The 18,260-nt window shown below is 51.1% G+C and overlaps 5 protein-coding genes across 5 annotated transcripts; 3 read left to right on the plus strand and 2 right to left on the minus strand.

Moving 5' to 3' along the window:
- Positions 1-836: 836 nt before the first annotated feature.
- On the plus strand, positions 837-1,372 carry N0V96_010753 (uncharacterized protein; the record flags this gene model as incomplete). The annotated part of the gene is made up of 3 exons (XM_065759038.1): positions 837-842; positions 914-1,064; positions 1,116-1,372. The coding sequence occupies 3 exons, from the start codon at positions 837-839 to the stop codon at positions 1,370-1,372; spliced, it is 414 nt and encodes a 137-aa protein (XP_065612348.1).
- A 645-nt stretch (positions 1,373-2,017) lies between these two features.
- N0V96_010754 (uncharacterized protein) lies at positions 2,018-3,668 on the plus strand (the record flags this gene model as incomplete). Its single annotated transcript, XM_053189193.2, has 2 exons — positions 2,018-3,559; positions 3,618-3,668. 2 exons carry the CDS (start codon positions 2,018-2,020, stop codon positions 3,666-3,668), a joined length of 1,593 nt encoding a protein of 530 aa, XP_053053181.2.
- Positions 3,669-5,284: 1,616 nt separating this feature from the next.
- Positions 5,285-5,888, minus strand: N0V96_010755 (uncharacterized protein; the record flags this gene model as incomplete). The annotated part of the gene is made up of 2 exons (XM_053189192.2): positions 5,285-5,605; positions 5,676-5,888. 2 exons carry the CDS (start codon positions 5,886-5,888, stop codon positions 5,285-5,287), a joined length of 534 nt encoding a protein of 177 aa, XP_053053180.1.
- A 6,533-nt stretch (positions 5,889-12,421) lies between these two features.
- N0V96_010756 (uncharacterized protein) lies at positions 12,422-12,952 on the plus strand (the record flags this gene model as incomplete). The annotated part of the gene is made up of 1 exon (XM_053189191.2): positions 12,422-12,952. One exon carries the CDS (start codon positions 12,422-12,424, stop codon positions 12,950-12,952), a length of 531 nt encoding a protein of 176 aa, XP_053053179.2.
- Positions 12,953-13,634: 682 nt separating this feature from the next.
- N0V96_010757 (uncharacterized protein) lies at positions 13,635-16,668 on the minus strand (the record flags this gene model as incomplete). Its single annotated transcript, XM_065759039.1, has 4 exons — positions 13,635-13,661; positions 13,717-14,096; positions 14,155-16,366; positions 16,420-16,668. 4 exons carry the CDS (start codon positions 16,666-16,668, stop codon positions 13,635-13,637), a joined length of 2,868 nt encoding a protein of 955 aa, XP_065612349.1.
- Between the last annotated feature and the right edge of the window lie 1,592 nt (positions 16,669-18,260).

Consider the following 18,260-nt stretch of genomic DNA (forward strand, 5'->3'; position numbering starts at 1 on the left):
TGCCTTTTTCCCAGCCTGTGACATTTGCGCACTTGGAATGGCAACGTTGTTTAGCGGAGTCGCATAATAAGGTATATTACGTGCAGCTCAAAAGTAATGTGAAGTTTCATCTGACCCCGAGTCCAGCCTCTAGACATTGCCGTTCTGGGATTCCCTTATGACACCTCTACTTCCTACCGTCCAGGAGCTCGCTTCGGCCCGAGAGGTATTCGAGCTGGGTCGTCCAGGGAGAAGAAAGGGCGTAGTTACAACACCGTGTGGGAGGTTGACCCTTACGAGCAGGGGCTGGAGATTGTAAGAGCTTATCTGATTGAACATCTTCATGGATCATGTAGCACTAACACAAAGCCGCGGCGAAAGATCGACTGTGGAGACGTGCCCATCACGCCATTTGATGCCAGCCATGCGTTCAAGCAGATGGAACAGGCGTATCGACAGATTCTTTACCATCCGACCACAGATCAGAGTAAGCCTATTGATGTTGGCAACAACAGGCATGAAGAGTCACAGCCGCTGACCTCATTATAGATGAATGGGAACACCCCCGCATTATTAGCCTTGGAGGTGATCACTCTATAGTCTTGCCAATTCTTCGTAGTCTTAAGACCGTTTATGGACCCATCTCAGTCATCCATCTCGACTCGCACCTTGACACGTAAGGCTCTTCTCATCAATCGATACTGGCTTAAGTCATCAGTCACTAACAATACTAATACGTAGATGGGATCCTTATGAAGGCTATACAGGAATCGTTTCGAACCAGTCCGCCATCACTCATGGAACCTTCTTCTGGCATGCAAGCCGAGAAGGATGCATCAGCAAGGGCACCAGTGTTCATGGCGGTTTGAGGACCAAGCTCTTTGTGAGTAGCGAGTTGGTTTTATGGTTGTTACTTTGATCTGACAAATTGAAGAGCCCGAAAGACTATGAGATCGACAGAGATGTCGTCGGATTCACCATAATTGAAGCACATGAGATTGACGATATTGGCATGAGTGGCATCGTCAAGAAAGTCAGGGACGCAGTTGGCAACACGCCAGTGTATCTTTCCATCGACATTGATGGTAAGTTGGGACCATCCCACCATGACAAACATTCAACTAATAACGCTATAGTCCTCGATCCGAGCATTGCCCCAGCTACTGGAACGCCAGAGTCAGGCGGCTGGACAACGAGAGAGCTGAAGCGATTCCTTAAGGGTCTTGAAGGGCTCAACCTGGTTGGTGCTGATGTCGTTGAAGTTAGCCCGCCCTATGACTCTGTAGCCGAGACAACTTCCGTCGCTGCCGCTGACTTGATTGTCGACATCCTGGCTGGCATGACGAAGAAGAAGACCTTTGATCCGCCCAGAAACGAGAAAGACGAGTTGTGATCATTGCTCTTTAACCTGGAGAGAAACGAGAGGTACTCACCGCGAAAAGAGAGCGCCTAGAGGGGAATTTCAGCTGCTCGAGAAGAACGAAAAAGACTGAGCTATTAAGTCGATGAGAGGGAAAGTTTTCAGGACCTAGATCGTGTTTGTCCGCTCACATCTCCCCTTTTTGGCAAGTTATCCGCTATGCCAGGGGGCTTGCTGACGGTGCTTATGGCGATTTACGTAACCTTGTCATCCCCCCTGCTCCCTCAACTCAGTTGAATGTGAGGATGCTTGAGGTCTACTTTTTATTGCCATCAGCCCTATTGACAAAGGTTCTTCTGGGACAAGAAAGAATCAGCATCAGGGGAAGAGAAGATCATCCAAACTTTGAAAAGAAGCATAAATATGTCTGGGGCTACATTCCCTAGGGGATCGTTGCAACCTCACCGAAAATCCGTTGCAATGGGCTAATCCACAACGGTCTTCAGTGGGGTTGACAAGGCCTCAACGTCGTATTTTGTAATTAATATCCACCTTGAAGAAAACGGTGCTGGATAGCCATCTCCTTTTCTTCCGGAAATCCCATCCTGTCAATATGGTTTTCACGTTCTCTACATCTTGAAAGTGTTGGCCGATCGACACAGCATTCACTTCAACGACATGTCGCCATCATCTGCAGCCCTTGCCATGGTGCTCTCTGGCCTGTTGCCCTCAGTCCTGGCAAGCACTTGCAGCAACGCAACTCAATCTGCGCCTCACGCCCTCACATCCCAAGGCCTGGTTAAGGGAGACCACGACGCGAGTTGCAACTCGGTGTTTCTGGGCATCCCATTTGCTGCCACAACAGCTGGCAAAAACCGATGGAGGGCGCCGCAAGATGTGCCAAAGTCCAACACGACGTTTATTGCAACTTCATATGGTCCTACTTGCCCTCAAGCAATTCCAGGCACTCTCTACAGCCAGCAGGACGAGAATTGTCTTAACCTCAACATCTGGGCACCCTCGACAGGCGAGAATTTGCCTGTGTTCGTATACATGTACGGAGGTGCAATGGTCACTGGTTCAAGCAGCAATCCCCAACTCCAGGGGTCCAACTTTGCTCGCAATGGTGTGATATACGTCAACTTCAATACCCGCGAGAGTATCTATGCCTCCCCGCACTCGTCAGAACTCAGCGAAGCGTCTCCTGAGGAATCACAAAACTTCAGTATTTTGGACGTCGAAAAGGCACTCGACTGGGTCCGTGCCAACATCCATGCGTTCGGAGGCAATCCCGATCATGTTGTATTCGGTGGTCATTCGTCCGGAGCCGTGCAGGTCGATCACTACCTCTGGAACCACCCAGATTCGTGGCTCAAGGGAGCAGTGCAGATGAGTGCGAATGCCATGTCTGGACCGGCATACGCGCCACTCAACCAAGGACTCGATGCTGTAGCGGCCGGGGTTGGCTGTCCGAAGACAGGGGATAACCAAGTCAAGTGCCTGCGCAGCGTCGACTCGTACGCTTTCCAGACGGCCGACTTCAACTCAACCTTTCATACCTGGTTCACTCCAGTCATTGACAATGTCACAAGGCACTCCGATTATGCTGCAAGGTTTGCGGATGGTCAGTATGCATCACACGTGCCCCTCCTTACGGGAACTTCTGATGGTGAGGGCACCATCTTTAGTCTGGTATATGGCGCCGAAAACAGCAACTTTAGCTCTTGGATCAATACTTTCGATGCCGATAGTGCACACATTGAAGATGATGTCCTACTAGCGGCGTATAATGCTTCCGATTACGAGACAGAGTCCCTCAGAAGCGGTGCTCAGTATGGCGACGCCCGTTTCAACTGCGCCGTCGACTATCTGCTTGACCTGCGCAGTGCCAAGCAAGACACCTGGGTCTACAGATTCTTCGGAGCTTACGACAACGTGGTTGGTGTTCCAGGGACGGCACCCACACACGGAACCGAGGTGCCCTTCTTCCATGGAGGCAACGAGTGCTTCGGTTCACTTACGGGCGTAACTGAGGCACAGCAAGCGCTGGCCGATTCCATCCATAGCTGGTTCGTGGACTGGATCAAGAACCCGGCTGCTGGGCCTAGATGGGCCAAGGGGTCACCTCAGTCTGGAGCTTTGGTCAAGCTCGGAGTCCCTGGAGATGAGCTGTCTCTCATTCAGGGGTCAACCAGCGATTTCAATGCTCGCTGCAAGTCGGTACGTATCCTGCAATATCTCACTTGCTAGATGAGACATCTTACTGATCACATTTCAGGTCTACGCACCTGCATTTCCCAAGTACCCGGTCATTCAGTCTCCTCTCTAAGTGGTGTTCTGGCGTTCCTGAGCATGCAAGTCCAGCACCGACTCTGGAGATAGAGGCAGGACTTCGGAGATATTACATGTAATGAACAGGGCTGGATCGTAAGCATGCACGCATTTTTAATGATCATCTTGCTGGCTCGGTCTACAAGCATGCTCCTTCATAATGAAACCACTACTTAGAACGCACTGTTCCTGTATCTACTAAATTCGAACATGTACATCTCACTTCTGTTAGACGAGTAAACCCGGAAACTTCATGTTGCAGTAAGTGATATCTGCCCATACTGCTGCGGCTTTCACTTATAGCAGGCCCAATTGTGACGGTATTCTCAGTTCAAGTACACAGGCTTCTCCAAACAACTGGGTGTTCTGTTCATAGTCCGTGGAGAGGCCAGATGAGCACCGAAGATCCTTTGGGAGCCGCTACCCTGCCACAGTGAATCGCGAGCTTCCGACCCAGCGGGATAATAGGAGAGGGGGCAATCACTGGGTTTGTCTCTCAGTAAAGTAAAGAAACTAGTGTCTTCCAGGAGGTCGATATCCAATTTGCAAGGTTCATCAAGTAATACATTCGTAGAAACTCCTTCTTTCTATTTGATAATGATTTGAGGCATTAGAGCACGCCTCACACGCAAGTACCTTATTGCAAGCAATGCCTCCTGGTTTTAGCACAAAGTTCACGACAGATAGGTAACGACATGGACCCTGGTCACCTGCTGGTCGCATACTGGCGAGCCTCCCCTTTTCCTTCGTATCTTTGTTCTTTGGGTTGTTATTTTGCTACATGGCTACATGCCTTTAAGTTGTAAGCAGGCGCTCTTGTTTGTCATGTCCCAGACTTGATGTGCTACGGCTATCCTCATATGTTTTCTTTCTTTCTCTTTTTTTTTCTGTTCCCTAATCTGACGGAAGGATCATCGTTTATGAGCAGACATTGATAGTCCCCGGTTCAAAAGGTTGGTCAAGTACAATTGCCCCCGGTTCCAACAGCAAACGGCCTGCCAGGGGTTTACGTGGTCCTTGTTCGCGTGCAGAATCGAAAGACGCTCGACCCTTCACTTTCCCAAGCGGAAAGACTTTCCGAGAGGTTCCCTTGCCGACTCCATTTACCCTCACATGCAGTATGAGAACTGGACTTGAGTTCCACGACCCTTACAGAACAGCCCAACCGGAGAGATGGATATGGCCTCCGTCGCCGGAGATCCACTTCCGCCCTGGGGTATGACAGTAAAGTGGGATATCACTTCAACCGCATATGACCCGTCATATTTGATGCTTTGATTTAACAACAACCAACAGCACATTCTCCCAGTTCAGAACGTATTCCGCAAAGCTGCCAGGAGCCTAGTTGCCACTATCGCCAAGATCCCACCAGTCATTTCTCATGAAAGAGAAGGAGGAAGAACTCGGCAACACATTGCCAATGGACAAGATGCACATGAGTGGGAAGTAGACTTGCGGTCTTCACGCGGTCAAGTAATGCGCAAAGATTGAAGGGCCAACATGTTTACTAGATTATTACATGTACCCGGTTCTCCGGTTAGATTACTCTATTCGGCAGGTTCCTCTCTCATGCAGAATCTCAGTTGAGATAACAGGTGAATTCTCACCCAAACCCTACAAATAGGATTCAAAGATTTTCTGGAACTTTTCCCGCGTAGCCTGACTTCCTACCCACACATCCTGCTTCCCATCGACAATCTCGATGTCGGTACCAACAAATGTTGCGACCATGCCGTTACCAAAGGCACCCTTGTCGATGAAGACATGTTCATCAGGCTCAACAACAGCAAGGTAGTAAGGATGAGAAAGCATTGCCGTGAGGACCGCGGGAGACTTGTACAAGAACATGGCAATGCCGTCAAAGTCAACAGGGACGGTAGACGCTGGCACGGTTGAACCTGCTTCGGTGGGAAGAATCTGGCCACCGACTTGGATCTATGGCAAGATCAGTTCATGTTCCTTGCCGGCTCGCGGTAATGCAAAATCGGGGGTTCAGTTCACAAACCTGCTGGTAGCGCGTGATGTTGAAGTGCACAGCCAAGGGGGCGACCTTGGGAGCGTGCTGGGTCTGCCAGTAGTCCCAGAACTGCTCCTGGGTCAAGTTGGTCGCTCGCTTGACGTAGGTGACCATCTGCGCCTGCCCAGTGTTTGAGCATGCAGCCATGCCGCTGGCGATCAGCGTGGCGGCGATGGTGAGAGGGGTGGAGAGGCGGACCATCTTGGCTAAGATTAGGTTGAAGACGAGGGTGAGAACGGATGGAGGAGCTGCCCGAGTACCTGGACTTGACTTGTATCTCCTGGGGTTTCAGAAAGAAAGAATGGAATGGATCTGAGCCTTTATGTCTTTCGATCTTGGGGTACTTTCGGGCCGGGGCTTCAGTTCAGGTTTGTCGGAATCCAATATTGTCCACGATACCATGCTCCATTGAAATTGGTCTTCAAGGGTTGCTGTTGTTTGCGTCGTTTTCTTAATGGACAGCCCATGGTTCGGTTCTCGCGGTTGGCCGATAGAGCGTCTAGACTCGTGGTCCAGAATTAATCAACTGTGCTACTCATGGTCTCACGGGATTGTGATCCGATCCATTCCGGTTGATAACGCAAGGGTTGAGTGGCCAGGTATCACATCCGTCAGGACGTCCAACTCACATTCGCGAAATTTGCTACATGTAGGCAGCCCTATCCTGCGTTGCTTGGCCATCTGGTGCGTGAGAGTACAGGGCAAGGCTCATCCGGAAGCAAGGACCCATGCGGTTCTCCAGGCCAGGGGCGATGCTCGTGTTGGTTGCCAGAAAACGACAATGTGATAGCTCAGCCCGCCTCGGAGTCTCTCCCAGTCGCATCAGTCATGTCTAATATAATTCGAGGACTGAGTCCTCGTCATTTGCCATGATAAGGTTAGTACAATGAAAACCAAAGCTCCAGCAGATTAGAGGATGGAATTTGCGCAATGCTTAAATATTGAGGGGTGCAGCTGTTTGTTCGCGTAGTTTGCAGGGATGGATTTATCGTCAGTCTGTCTTTTCTGAGTTTCCGTCTTCCTTACCGTTGGTCTGTTGAAGGCTGTCAGCACTTGGTGATTCTCATGGCTGAGTTTCCGGTCACCAATGGCATCACGACTGTCATCAAGACCCCCGAGGGTTACCTGGTAGACTTTGAGCATCCGCAACAACAGAAAGTGCTCGAACACTACCTGGTGTTTGGAATCCTGGGTCCTTTAGCATTCTTGACTCTAATCCAGAGATTCTACACAAAGTTCTGTCTGTCCGATGGCCCAAAGATCGATGATTGTGAGTGACTTGGCATCACCTACCATGCTGTTATTGACGTGCATTCTCCACAGTTTTGATATTCTTCGCATGGGTAACCATCTGACCTACCGCTAGCTGAGCCCGAAGGAAACTGACTTTCTCAAGATCTGTTCTATTGTCATGCAGTCGGTGCAGATTTGTAAGATGCTAGACGTTCAGGTTCTCGGGGCTCAATCAAGACACTGACATCGTACTTCAGGGTCTATATCGATAGGAGGTTTGGGCCACCATGCTTTTGAGATGTCCATACAGATATACGAGAAGCATATGCTGGTGAGTTTTCCGGTTGATACCATACCGGACGCTATCAATGTCAGCTTGCCCTTAGTACTGACATGGCCCCATCATAGAGCTCTTACATTGTTGCCCCTGTATTCATCACCTGCAATGGCTTGACGAAAACCTCACTTTTGACCGCCTACCTCAACATCTCACCACAAAGGTGGTACCGGAATGCGATATTGACAGCCATTGCGATGGTCGCGACATACACTATCATCATCGCATCACTTCTCCTTTTCCACTGCCAGCCCATCCGCACAAACTGGGACCCGTACACCTCCGGAACATGTCTAAATTCAGCAGTACTTTACATGGCCATCGCCGTTTCCAATATTGTTTCTGACGTCGTTCTTTTCATCATACCAATCCCCATGGTCCTTCGTTTACAGATGCGGCCGGCTGTCAAAATCGGAGCCGTACTCATGTTTGGCATTGGATCCATGTATGAACTCCATATCCCGGCCGACCGAGGGAAAACATACTTACTGATCCCCTGCCCAGAACTGTCACAACATCTGTCGTCCGCATGGTTTACTTGCAGTCACTCCTTTCAAGCAACGACATCCCATGGGTGGCAGCCCCTGCTAATGTCTGGTCGTACGTCCTCAACTCCATGTCCCTACCCTCTTTCAAAGTCCTCAAAATGTCAAGCATGTTACTTACCACTTCCTGTTTAAAGTTTCGTTGAGGTGAACCTGTTTATCATATGTGGCTCAATGCCCACCCTACGCAGATTCTTCCGGGCAATGGCACCCAGACTAATTGCCTCCGAAGGGTCGAGAGCGAAGGGAAGTACACATGCCAGCGCCTCTCGAGGGCCGCGTAGCAGATACTCGCAATTTGACGTTGAGATGGACAGCCTTTCCAGTGAAAGTGGAGTCCTAGAGGAAAGTAAGGCAAACCAATCGAAGGTAGGAATGTAGATTGCGCGAAGTACTATACTCAGATTGTTTTATTACAAGAGACTCAATTGGAATCGTGCTACAGATTATGCCAGCTTCCACAGTGTTTCAGTCATTCTGACTGCCCGAGTTTTCGCCGTAACGAATTCCAGCATTTATCATTCAAGACACACTTCCCTTCCAATTCGTTCTCAATAATTTGGATACCGGCTTTGGGGATATGTATTGAACTGTGCCCTCTGTATTGAAAGTAGAGCTCAAGCTCGCTGCCTCCCTAGCCTCCCCTCGAGTGGAGTGAGACTGAGCTAAACGGCCTGGAAGCTGAGCCCGTAGCTCTGACTTTTGTGTCGAGGAGTGCGGTACTTCGCAGCTAACATCGCCTGAACAGAAATTGTTAGCTCAGTCTATCTATCAATATTTTCTAGCTCAAAAGTGTAAGCGACGTACTTGGCCAAGAACTATTCCAACACTGTTTGGGTCCTTGACATTACATTCGAGGTATTGAACAGCACCCAATTGCTTCGCAGTACTCATGCCTGTGTCGTGCAATTCATGTGCCGAGGGATTAGCTATTTTAACCCCGGGTTCACTGCGATATGCCCCTACCAGAAGACACGAAGCATCTTGTTGTGCCGTGGAAATTTCATACATAAGACGAGACGCCCCACACAGGTCTGACTTGTTGGCCACGATGAGAAAAGCGTCCGCATGTGAATAGAGCTGTTGTCGAAGGGAATCGCACTTTTCTAGTCCTATCGTATCGCGCAGCACAAGATTCATCAACTCACCGCGGACACTGACAGTATTAGCACAAGAACGCTTGGGGTACCCTGGATCCGTTTGACTGGAGAAAGCAAGCTTCTTGGGATAGAGTCAATGGCTGGAACGTACCGAACTGTACTTCTAAACGAGTCACTACCCGCTGGAATATACGCGCTTTCCCTGGCTGATTCTGGGCGTATGAATGTGTTGATCATATCACTGTTGAGCGGCGTTTCATCTCCAACCACCATGATCCTGAGCAAGTTAGTATTAAGTCAATCTTGGTACGATTTACTTACGTAAAGGTTGGCAAGGTATGACTTGAATCAGGCTCTCTGTACACACAGCTATCCTGGAGACTCCTCAAAGGCATCTGCTCGCGCATGCGGATGATGCGGGATGCGGACTTGTCGCGTGGCGGTGTTGTTGGTGGTCCAAAGTTCATGTTGTTCCCGACAGAATCGTATTCCTTCAAGAGTCGTGCGAACGTTGACCCTGGTGCGATCTTGTTGATATCATTCAGAGATATCGGGAGTCTGCAAGCGGCCGCAGTCGAAAGATTACTGAGGCTCAGCATACTCCACGAATTTGTCGGAGCTGTTGAGGTTCTGGATGAGGACCTATCAATTTCGTAGCCTTCAGTCCGACTGTACACTCTCGATTGTCCAAGAATGAGCTCAAAGCTGCGATTCGATAATGCCATGATGATTGACCCTGCCACGGAGTGTGGCCTCTGGAGGGAGGCTCGAGCAGAATTGCGAGGAATGCCAGTAAGGCTTTGTGAAGATGTAGGGCGGCTAGTTCTTGATGAAGCACTGTCCTCGAAATTGACGGACCGCGTGTCCCATGATGTCTCGGTGCCAGTCAAGTCCAATTGTTCTGCCAGTGATCGATTCTGTTCAGAAACATTATCCATCTTGGCTCGTAAAGCGGTGTGGGAGCGACCAGCTTCTTCTAGAGTCGTGCTGTGGTTTACTGTCAGTCAAGTTGGGTAGAGAATTTTTTTCGGACTGATAATTTTCACCTATTGAGAATATGCAGCATGAATGCTAGTGCCGATTTCCGATCTTCCAAGTGGGAAACAAGACTTATAATCTTTTTTTCATGGGATAACACCCATAAAACTCGGGACCACAACCCGTCAAGACGAACAATTAGGTATTCTACTCTAGACATTATCAAGACCGAATGGGTCATGACGTTTACGAGGTCATCTAGTGGAATCATGTCTCTCTGAGCGTTGGGAACAGTCCCAAGTGAGTCGATGCGTCTTTGGACCGCTAATAGGATCATCCTCATCTCACCAACAACGTAGCGAGCTCGCATGATCGACTCGGGAGCGTCATCGAAGTTGTTGATCAGATTGGAGGCGGTACTGCACACTTTGAAAGCGACAGTCAACAACCCAACAATAGAACCCGCAATACTAAGAGGATCGGCCATTCTGCTATGGTGAAGGTAAACGATGATAAGTCTGAGTAGATACTAGCGCGAAACTCGTGAAAAATTCTTTAGTTATAAGGCTAACGTTTCTGAACTATCTAATTAATCTTGATCTTGCCAAATGCCGTGTAGGAACTAGATGCTCAGCGACGATTAACCCCCGAAAGCGAGGCTGTCGATATATATCGCGAGTTTCACCTCGCAGTCGTGGCTGGGTTTTGATTGGCCATCCTGACACTACCAGAAGCAAGATGGAGGCTTAGACGAGCTGAGTCCCGCTTCGATGACGAGATCTGCAAGAATTTCTTTGGCTGTCATGGTCCTGATGTTGTGTCAAAGTGGAAGGACTGCCACACTGCTTGCCGGCAGTTGCCTTGCAGATTTTGAGGTTACACAACGGCGAATCACTGGGCAAGAGACATCGATTCAGCCACCGCCGCTTGTTTGCTTGCATAAGAACAATAATTTGAGGGAGATCTTAACCACAGGTGATATCAATGGCAGGATCCCGCCAGCTCGAATGCGCGTACTCCATATGCGCATTCGCTCCCATCTGTTGTTTCGGTTCCTCTGGAGTCAACCACGCCATCTGCCAGCTTTGCATCGTTAGATGGAAGTCTAGTATTATTCACATACAGCTAATAATGCTTCTCGAAAATTAGTACGCAACCGCAATCATCTCGATTACGGTGGCGGAGTGCAGCTATTCGAGCATCTCTCATAGGCTGGCCATCAGTGTGCCCACCCTCTTACTCGGCAACACCGAAGGGAAGCCGGTCTTCAAGGCATCCAAGCCTTATTGCTTGATAATGGGCGGTTGGCTCAGGGGCGTTTAATATGCGGCATCTTGTATTCTGGACGAATCCGGGAATGAATTTTCCAATTATTTACTCATGCGGCCGTCGTGGTGTGTCCACCGCGGGCTGGACCGCCTTTCGATATACGAAAGTGCTCAAGCGTGGAGGAATCAAGGAGTTCTGCACGGGATGAGAAAATTGGTTCTCAAGTCATACGTCCTTAATTAGTCGACAAGCGAACACCCGCCTACTTTTTCCTAAGAAAACGGTGCTATACTGTAGCCATGTCAGTTGAGTACAAAGGGGCACAGCAGATAAAGGCACTCTTGATGGGTAGTAGCTATCAGATGTGGGAATTGAGATATTGCATTCAGATCGGAAAGACTAGTTGTACAGGCTTTAAAGCAACAACATTTAGTTGGGTAAGGTAAGGTAGGTATGCTACCTTACTTTTAGGTAGAGTGGTAACCAAGCGTATTTGCATCGTGGCCGGTAGTACATCGCCCGCGTAAGACACGGCCGGATCCCGAGGCCCACTCTCGGCACCCGAACCAAGCTTTCTCATCCGGACTTCCCAACGTCAAAGCTCTCCCTCCTCACACAATGACACAGTCAAACAGTCCACCGATAACTCAAGTAAAGGAACCCCCACCGACTTCCAAAACCTTCCAACACGCTCAACGCTCCAAAACCAAACACATGAGCGAGAAAGTTGGTCTGATGTCCCCGCCACACGATGACCTCACCTAAATCCCCAGACAACCGGTAAGAAGAACCTTTCGCAAACCCCTCTTCTTCACCCACGGCCCCCGGCCTTCGGGAAGACTCAACCACCTTACTGTGGCTTACTGTGCAGCATGTACGCCTCCTCAACTTACCGACTAATTAACTTTCCCCGGCAGTCTACAGCCAGAAGGAAGGTGTCAAAACTGGCAGTCAATGACACTTGACACCGTTGTGGCCCGCACGTAACGCACGCGGCACGCCCGCACCACACCGCACAGGTGCAAGCTGTTTGGACTGTTTCTTGCGATCCCCTCTTTTTCCCGATCCCAACTTTGATGCGGCCGGTGGAAGCATGGAGAAAAAGCTTCTTTCGCCTTCGGTGGGTGGTATAAGTCCCCCGGGCTCTGGAACTCCCCCACCACCGCTTCACCATCCAAGCCCAAGAAACCGCGTCAATTGTCGTTGTCACTCGACTCTGAAGCCATCATCACATCGACCACATCAGCTAGACACCACAACACACCGCAAACAATGCATCTAACAACATCCCTCCTCACCCTCCTCCTCCTCCCAACAACCCTCGCCCTCCCCATCGCAAAAGACAACAAAGTCTTCGCCCCAACCCTGGACACACAACCCCCCCACGATCTCGGCATCCACACGGGCAAAATCGGCGTAGACAACGTCGACCTCTCCGCCCTACGCGTCGACCCCGTCCGCGTCATCAGCAGGATCCAGTCATCGTCACACTTTACCTCGTCTCTCCTCACAAAACGGCGAGACGTGCTGCTCGAGGAACAAGATGGACGGATTAACATCGCGAAAGAAAAACGCTCGCATATCCAGGTTGATCCGGTCGAGGTGGATGTTCACATCATGAGGCCTTCTGTTCACACAATGCCTGTTGGAGGAAAGAATGCCAAGGTGGAGGAGGTGCAGAAGGAGAAGGAAAAAGGAGAGAGTGAGGCTGTGAAGGATGTGGAACCCAAGCCCAAGTATATTCCAAAGTTCATGCTTGATTATAGTACGAGTGGGTGGTTTCGGTATTTTATTCGATTCTAAAGGTACGGCTTCATGTATTGGAGGGGGATAGTCAGGTTTGGTTGAGGGCGGTCCCGACTTGAATTTCTCAGCCACTGCGCAACATCTTCTTCTTCTTCTCCTTCTTCATCCTGTGATTTTGGGCCCGATCAGCGAATTATTTGTGTACACTAAGCGAGCTACATCGTGCAATCCGCGGTTTTGAGGGTGGTTTTGATTTTGGGCGTATTGGACAATGGGATGAAAAAGAACTGAACGCAGATGGGGGCTAGTTTTGAAGGTAGTCAATTGCCGCAGATGCAATTCTTATCCTAGTTAGCTAGGTACGATGGTAATGTTGCGATGAGGTCGACAATAATACACTAGCAACTACCAAAGCTCTCATATCTTCATGGTGACTGGTATCGCAGACTCTTATTCATAATCATCGTTAATTAAGTACACTCGCGCCCCTCGAGGTTATACAAGCGAGCCGACAATAGAGGTGAAAATGCATAACTCATACAGACGAAAATTGCCTGTCCCAACTGCAGGCCGGAGATGAGGTATGGGGTATGCTTCCGACGCCAGTGATATGCAACCAAGAACACGCAGGATTCCCCCCTTTTGAACCGTGACCATTACAAACCCCAAGCAAAACCCCCTTCATGTTCACGTCAGTATCCAGCGGGCCATCTGGCACCGGGTGGTTCAGTGGTCGAGCTCAAGGACGGGCAAATCCTTGTTTCGCCTAAGAATTGTTAGTGATGTGGAATAGATGACACCGGATCAAGAGGTGAACTGACCTTCATTTGTTCAATCCTGGCTTTCAGTTGGCTAGTCACTTCAGCTGCACGCTTCCAGCTTTCCACACCGTTGTTGTTCGAGTTCGTGCCACCGCCTCCACCGCCGCCGCCAGACGAGTATGAGGGTGCCGGTATATCATCAACGGGGGTGGCCGCAGAGCTTCTGTAGCCTCTAGCAGGGCTGCCGCGTCCGGATGATGCACTACCCGTATACCTAAGTTCGGGACTGAGTGCCTTTGAGCGAGGGTAGTGGTGATCTCCGTTTTCCTTCTCCTCGGACATGTTGCTGGCGTAACTAACACGGTTGTGTCGAGCTGAAGATGAACCGTAGGACGCGTCGCGGTAAATACCAGCGTCGTCATGTGTAGGCGAAGCAAGACCTGCGTCTAAATCAGCACATGACCACATACTAAGAGAAGAAGCTGCTATCTATCTTACCGGGACTGCCCATGCCTGTCCTTGAGTTCAGCGCCTCAGCGTGGTTGAGCGCTCTCTTAAGGCGGTCCAGCTCTCGTCTGAGGCGATCGTTCGTTGACTCCGTGGCCTCTGCATCACTTCTCGCGCGAACCAACTGCGTCTCCTTGGCCTTGATGCTGAGGACATCGCGGGTATGGTCTTCGATCAGACCGGCGTTTTGGTTCTTCAACTCTTGAATCTCAGACATGTACTTGCTCCTTTCATGCCTCATTTCCTCCACTTGGCGTGTCAGGCGCTCGTTTGCCGATCTGAGTTCTTCGAGCTCAGCCCGCTCCATTGCTGTGAGTCCACTGGACGGCGGTGGCGACGCAGGGGGCATCTGAATAGGAGCAGCAACAGGTTTCGCAAGAGATCGTCCCGCAAGACCACCTCTGCCGAGACCAATGCGAGGCTGAGGTGGAGGAGGGGCAGGCTCATCATCGTCAGGCATGATTGGTGCGGCAGCAGGGCGTCGAGGGGATCCGGCCGCTGGTGCGCCGAGAGGGCGCTTCGATTTGAGGCCAGCCAAGCCCGACGGCTTTGGCATGCCCATCTTGGTGCCGGCGGGTTTGGGACGAGATGAAGCTTGTGGGGAGAGGGGTTCCGGATCGGCGGGCGGCGGGGCGCTTGCGGCCGGCATAGCCGGTCTCTTCATTCCCAGGGGCTTCTTCCCTCCAACGACCTTCTTCGGAGGTGGTGCCTTGGCAGCTGGCGGGGGAGGCTTCGGCTTCTCCTTTGCCTTGACCTCAGCCGTCTCGAAGAACTCCTTGATCTTCGTCTTGCGGATATCGTCTAGGCCTTCCATGTGCGGGCCCATACCGCGCTCGCCAATAATCTTCATGACAGTGCCCAAAATCTCAGCACCGCCTGAACGGAGGCCCTCGCTGGACTCGGTCAATAGCTTCTTGCCCGCCTCGACGATGGACGCGATCTCTGGCTTGCTCGGCACATCGCGTGTCGTTCTCAGGCAACGAATCAAGAACTTCATGGTGCCTTCTTTGATCTGGGGGTTCTTGTGGACGAGGTAGGTGTTGATGTCCTCGAGACAGTCAGTCAGACTTGTCGCCAGGAAGACTTGGTCAAGCGCGGCGCCGAGAGCATCCGCCACCGTCGCCTTCTTCTCCTTCAAGCGTTCCATGATGGGTTGCATGACAGTAGTGCGGTGTTTCGCGTAGGCTTGCCTCAATCCCTTGGCCAAGACCTCGATACATTGCGCGGCTTGAGTCACAACAGCAACGTTGGCGTCCTTCATGCATTTTGCCAGCCCTCGGTTGATCTCGTTGAAGTCACCATCCTTGATTCTTGGCACGTTGATTGCCGCGTAGAGACCTTCCACTGCTTCCTTTCTCTCCTTCCATTTGGACGAGGCCAAGGCTTCGTTGAAGTTGGCGGGGATCTTGCCAAAGACATCCTGGGGTTCCGCCAGGTCAAAGGCGTCCATCTCGGCTGGTTCCTCGCCATAGTCTCCGCCATCATCGTACTCGTCGTCGGCTCCGGGGGGAGGCGCACGTGCCATGGCGGCTTGTTGTGAGCGCAAGAATCTTTCTTGCTTCGGGGCAGGTTCGGCCTTGATCTTCTCGAATTGCGCCTCGAGGTCGGTCTGCTGAGTGGGTTTCAAGTCGCCCCAGAACATGGGCTTCATGGCTTCGCGCAGCCATCGGTAGAATTCGACGGCAAGGTTCGTCGCGGCAGCACGGACATTCTTGTCGGCATGACCAAATGCCTTGGGGAGGACCTTCAACACGGGCTTGGGGTCGACGGTCTTGCATCCGAAGTTGTGGTAGATTGCGGTCAAGGCAGTAATAGCCGCGGCGACAACCTTGGGTTGCTTGTTCGCAAGCGCCGGGATAATCTCTTCGATGACTGGGGCGGCAACATCGAGTTCGACGAGTAGTAGAAGGGCTTCGAGAGATGACTCCTTGGCGGCGGCACGCGTTGACGGCAAACCCTTTTCACAAATAGGCCCTATCGTAGTTCCGCGCGTCCTTGTGCAGTGTTCCTTTCCTCCAAATTTGAGAAACGCGCAGTACGCCGCCAGACCATCCTGTTGGGCAGCAACGTTGGAATCGGCGACGGCACCTTTCCAAAGGCCCGAGTCGGAGAGGAAGGGTCTGAAGGCATTGTCGTACTCGTCGGCAGTGGCAGCGAAAGCCTTTGCGGCGTCTTCGTAGGCTTGTTTTCTTACTTTCCAAACCTGCGGCGCGTCAGCGCATCAAACACGGCGCAGCGGAGGCGGCGACGTCATACCTTGTGAGTAAACCTATCCTGGAGAGGAAGGGAGCTAAAGTCTTCTTCTTCAGCCATCGGAATGGAGGCTTGCTGGCGGGGTGTAGGAGGGACTGGTTTGGGTGGTGGAGGGGTTGGAGTAGGTGGAGGAGGAGGAAGAGCTGAATCGGGGGAGCAGTTCTCCTTGTCGTGGATGTCTGGCTTTCTGAAGCTAGCTACACGTCTGATTAGCCTCGAGAGGGAACGAGTATGTTTGAGATGACGGTCCATATTGAGGAAGGAGGACAGTCACAAGCTGCAGAACGCAATGGTATGCAGGCTGCCGGCAGCTGCAGGCGCAGTGACTGGCGATGTCTGTGGTAATATGGGCGCAAGAGACTGGCATGACTTACAGAACGATGGTCAAGCTGAACCAGATCAGGTGGGTTTGAGGTTGTCGCAGCAGCCAAAGACTTGTTGATGGTCAAGCCAATGTGGGATTGGTACCTGGCAGTGGGCGAGGTGAGTGCGAGCTGTGGAAGTATCCTTTGAGGTATTAGAGATTGCAAAAAAGGTTCCTAAGAGCGTAGGAATAGGAATAGGAATAGGCAAGGGGAGAGCGAGAGATGTGAGGTATGTGCGGTGATGGTTCTCGTGGAAACAAGGGACCGGGACTGGAGGAAGTCAAATCAGGTCTTGGAGATGACAGAGAAAAGGAGACTAGAGGTAGATCCCGTAGCGTGGTTGTTGCAGGTGAAGGTACAAAGTCAACGTCGCCAGTCTGAGGGTTGTGGAATGTGTACGAAAAGTATGGCTGGGGTTTCTTTTGTTTGTGCTGGTCCCGAGGAGCACAGGGAATTTTGGTTGTCGGGACAAGGGCGGAGTGGACGGGCCTAGCAGGTGCTTTGGTGCTTGGCCATGGTGCTTGGATGGGGTTCACCGTTCACCTCAAGGCTGCTTGCTGTCCTGTCAGGGTTGCCAGTTGGTGGTGGGCGCCTGCATTGGGTGCCCTTTTCTCCCTGTGCCTGGCCTGACGTGTTTGTGTGTGGGGGGGACCACAGCTGCTGGGCGCGCATCGGGCAATTGGGCATGAATATGATTGGGTCGCTGGTCTCCCGGGTCAACACAGGTCACATGATGACTCAGGATTCTCTACCAGTCGATAAGGTTTGATAACATAGATGGCGGGGCATTTGTTACCTTACCTAAGGTAGGTACCTTAAGGTAGTCACCTTTCTTCACCTTCTATTGGCCTCACCGCTGGCTTGCCTTCAACGTCTACTCGGGCCTCGGAGCCTTAGTCATGAAGCCAGGGCCAGCAATTCAATCAAATTGCTTTCTTTTTCCTCCTCTCTGCTTCCCGGTGCCGGCCCAAAGCACTCAAAATGCGCTTGCTCAATTTGCGCATTAATGGCCGTTGTAAGCCACTCTAACTTATCCACTATTTTAAAGACGGCAAATCATGGCATGAATCAGGCCTTTCCATCCTGGGCCTTAGACAGTAGTGAAGTAGTTTGACCCCTAACAAGTGATGATGCTGTAGCTGTCTTTTCTCCAAAGAAATAATATCCTGTCCGAAATGGCTGGTTGACTGCGACAACTGCAAAAAAAAAAAAGTGGCTGCACTACATATTGATGCTGAAGAATCTCGAGCCAATCAACACTCTGTCTATTGCCATAGAAACGATGCAAAACTGTGATGTCATTGGGGGAAAGAGGGACGCACAACTTCAGCCCTCCACGGCAACCCAGCTGGCAGATTTGGTGCCCAGCTGGCAAAGCACTAGCCACACCTTCGTCTCCAAAACTACCTTAGGGAGTACTGCGTACTGCGTATGCGCTGTACCAGCCACACTTCATCCCACCCCACCAAACAGGGTTGA

This window comes from Colletotrichum fioriniae, assembly GCF_027942845.1.
Source record: "Colletotrichum fioriniae strain IMI 355084 chromosome Unknown scaffold_15, whole genome shotgun sequence".
Classification (NCBI taxonomy): Eukaryota; Fungi; Ascomycota; class Sordariomycetes; order Glomerellales; family Glomerellaceae; genus Colletotrichum; species Colletotrichum fioriniae.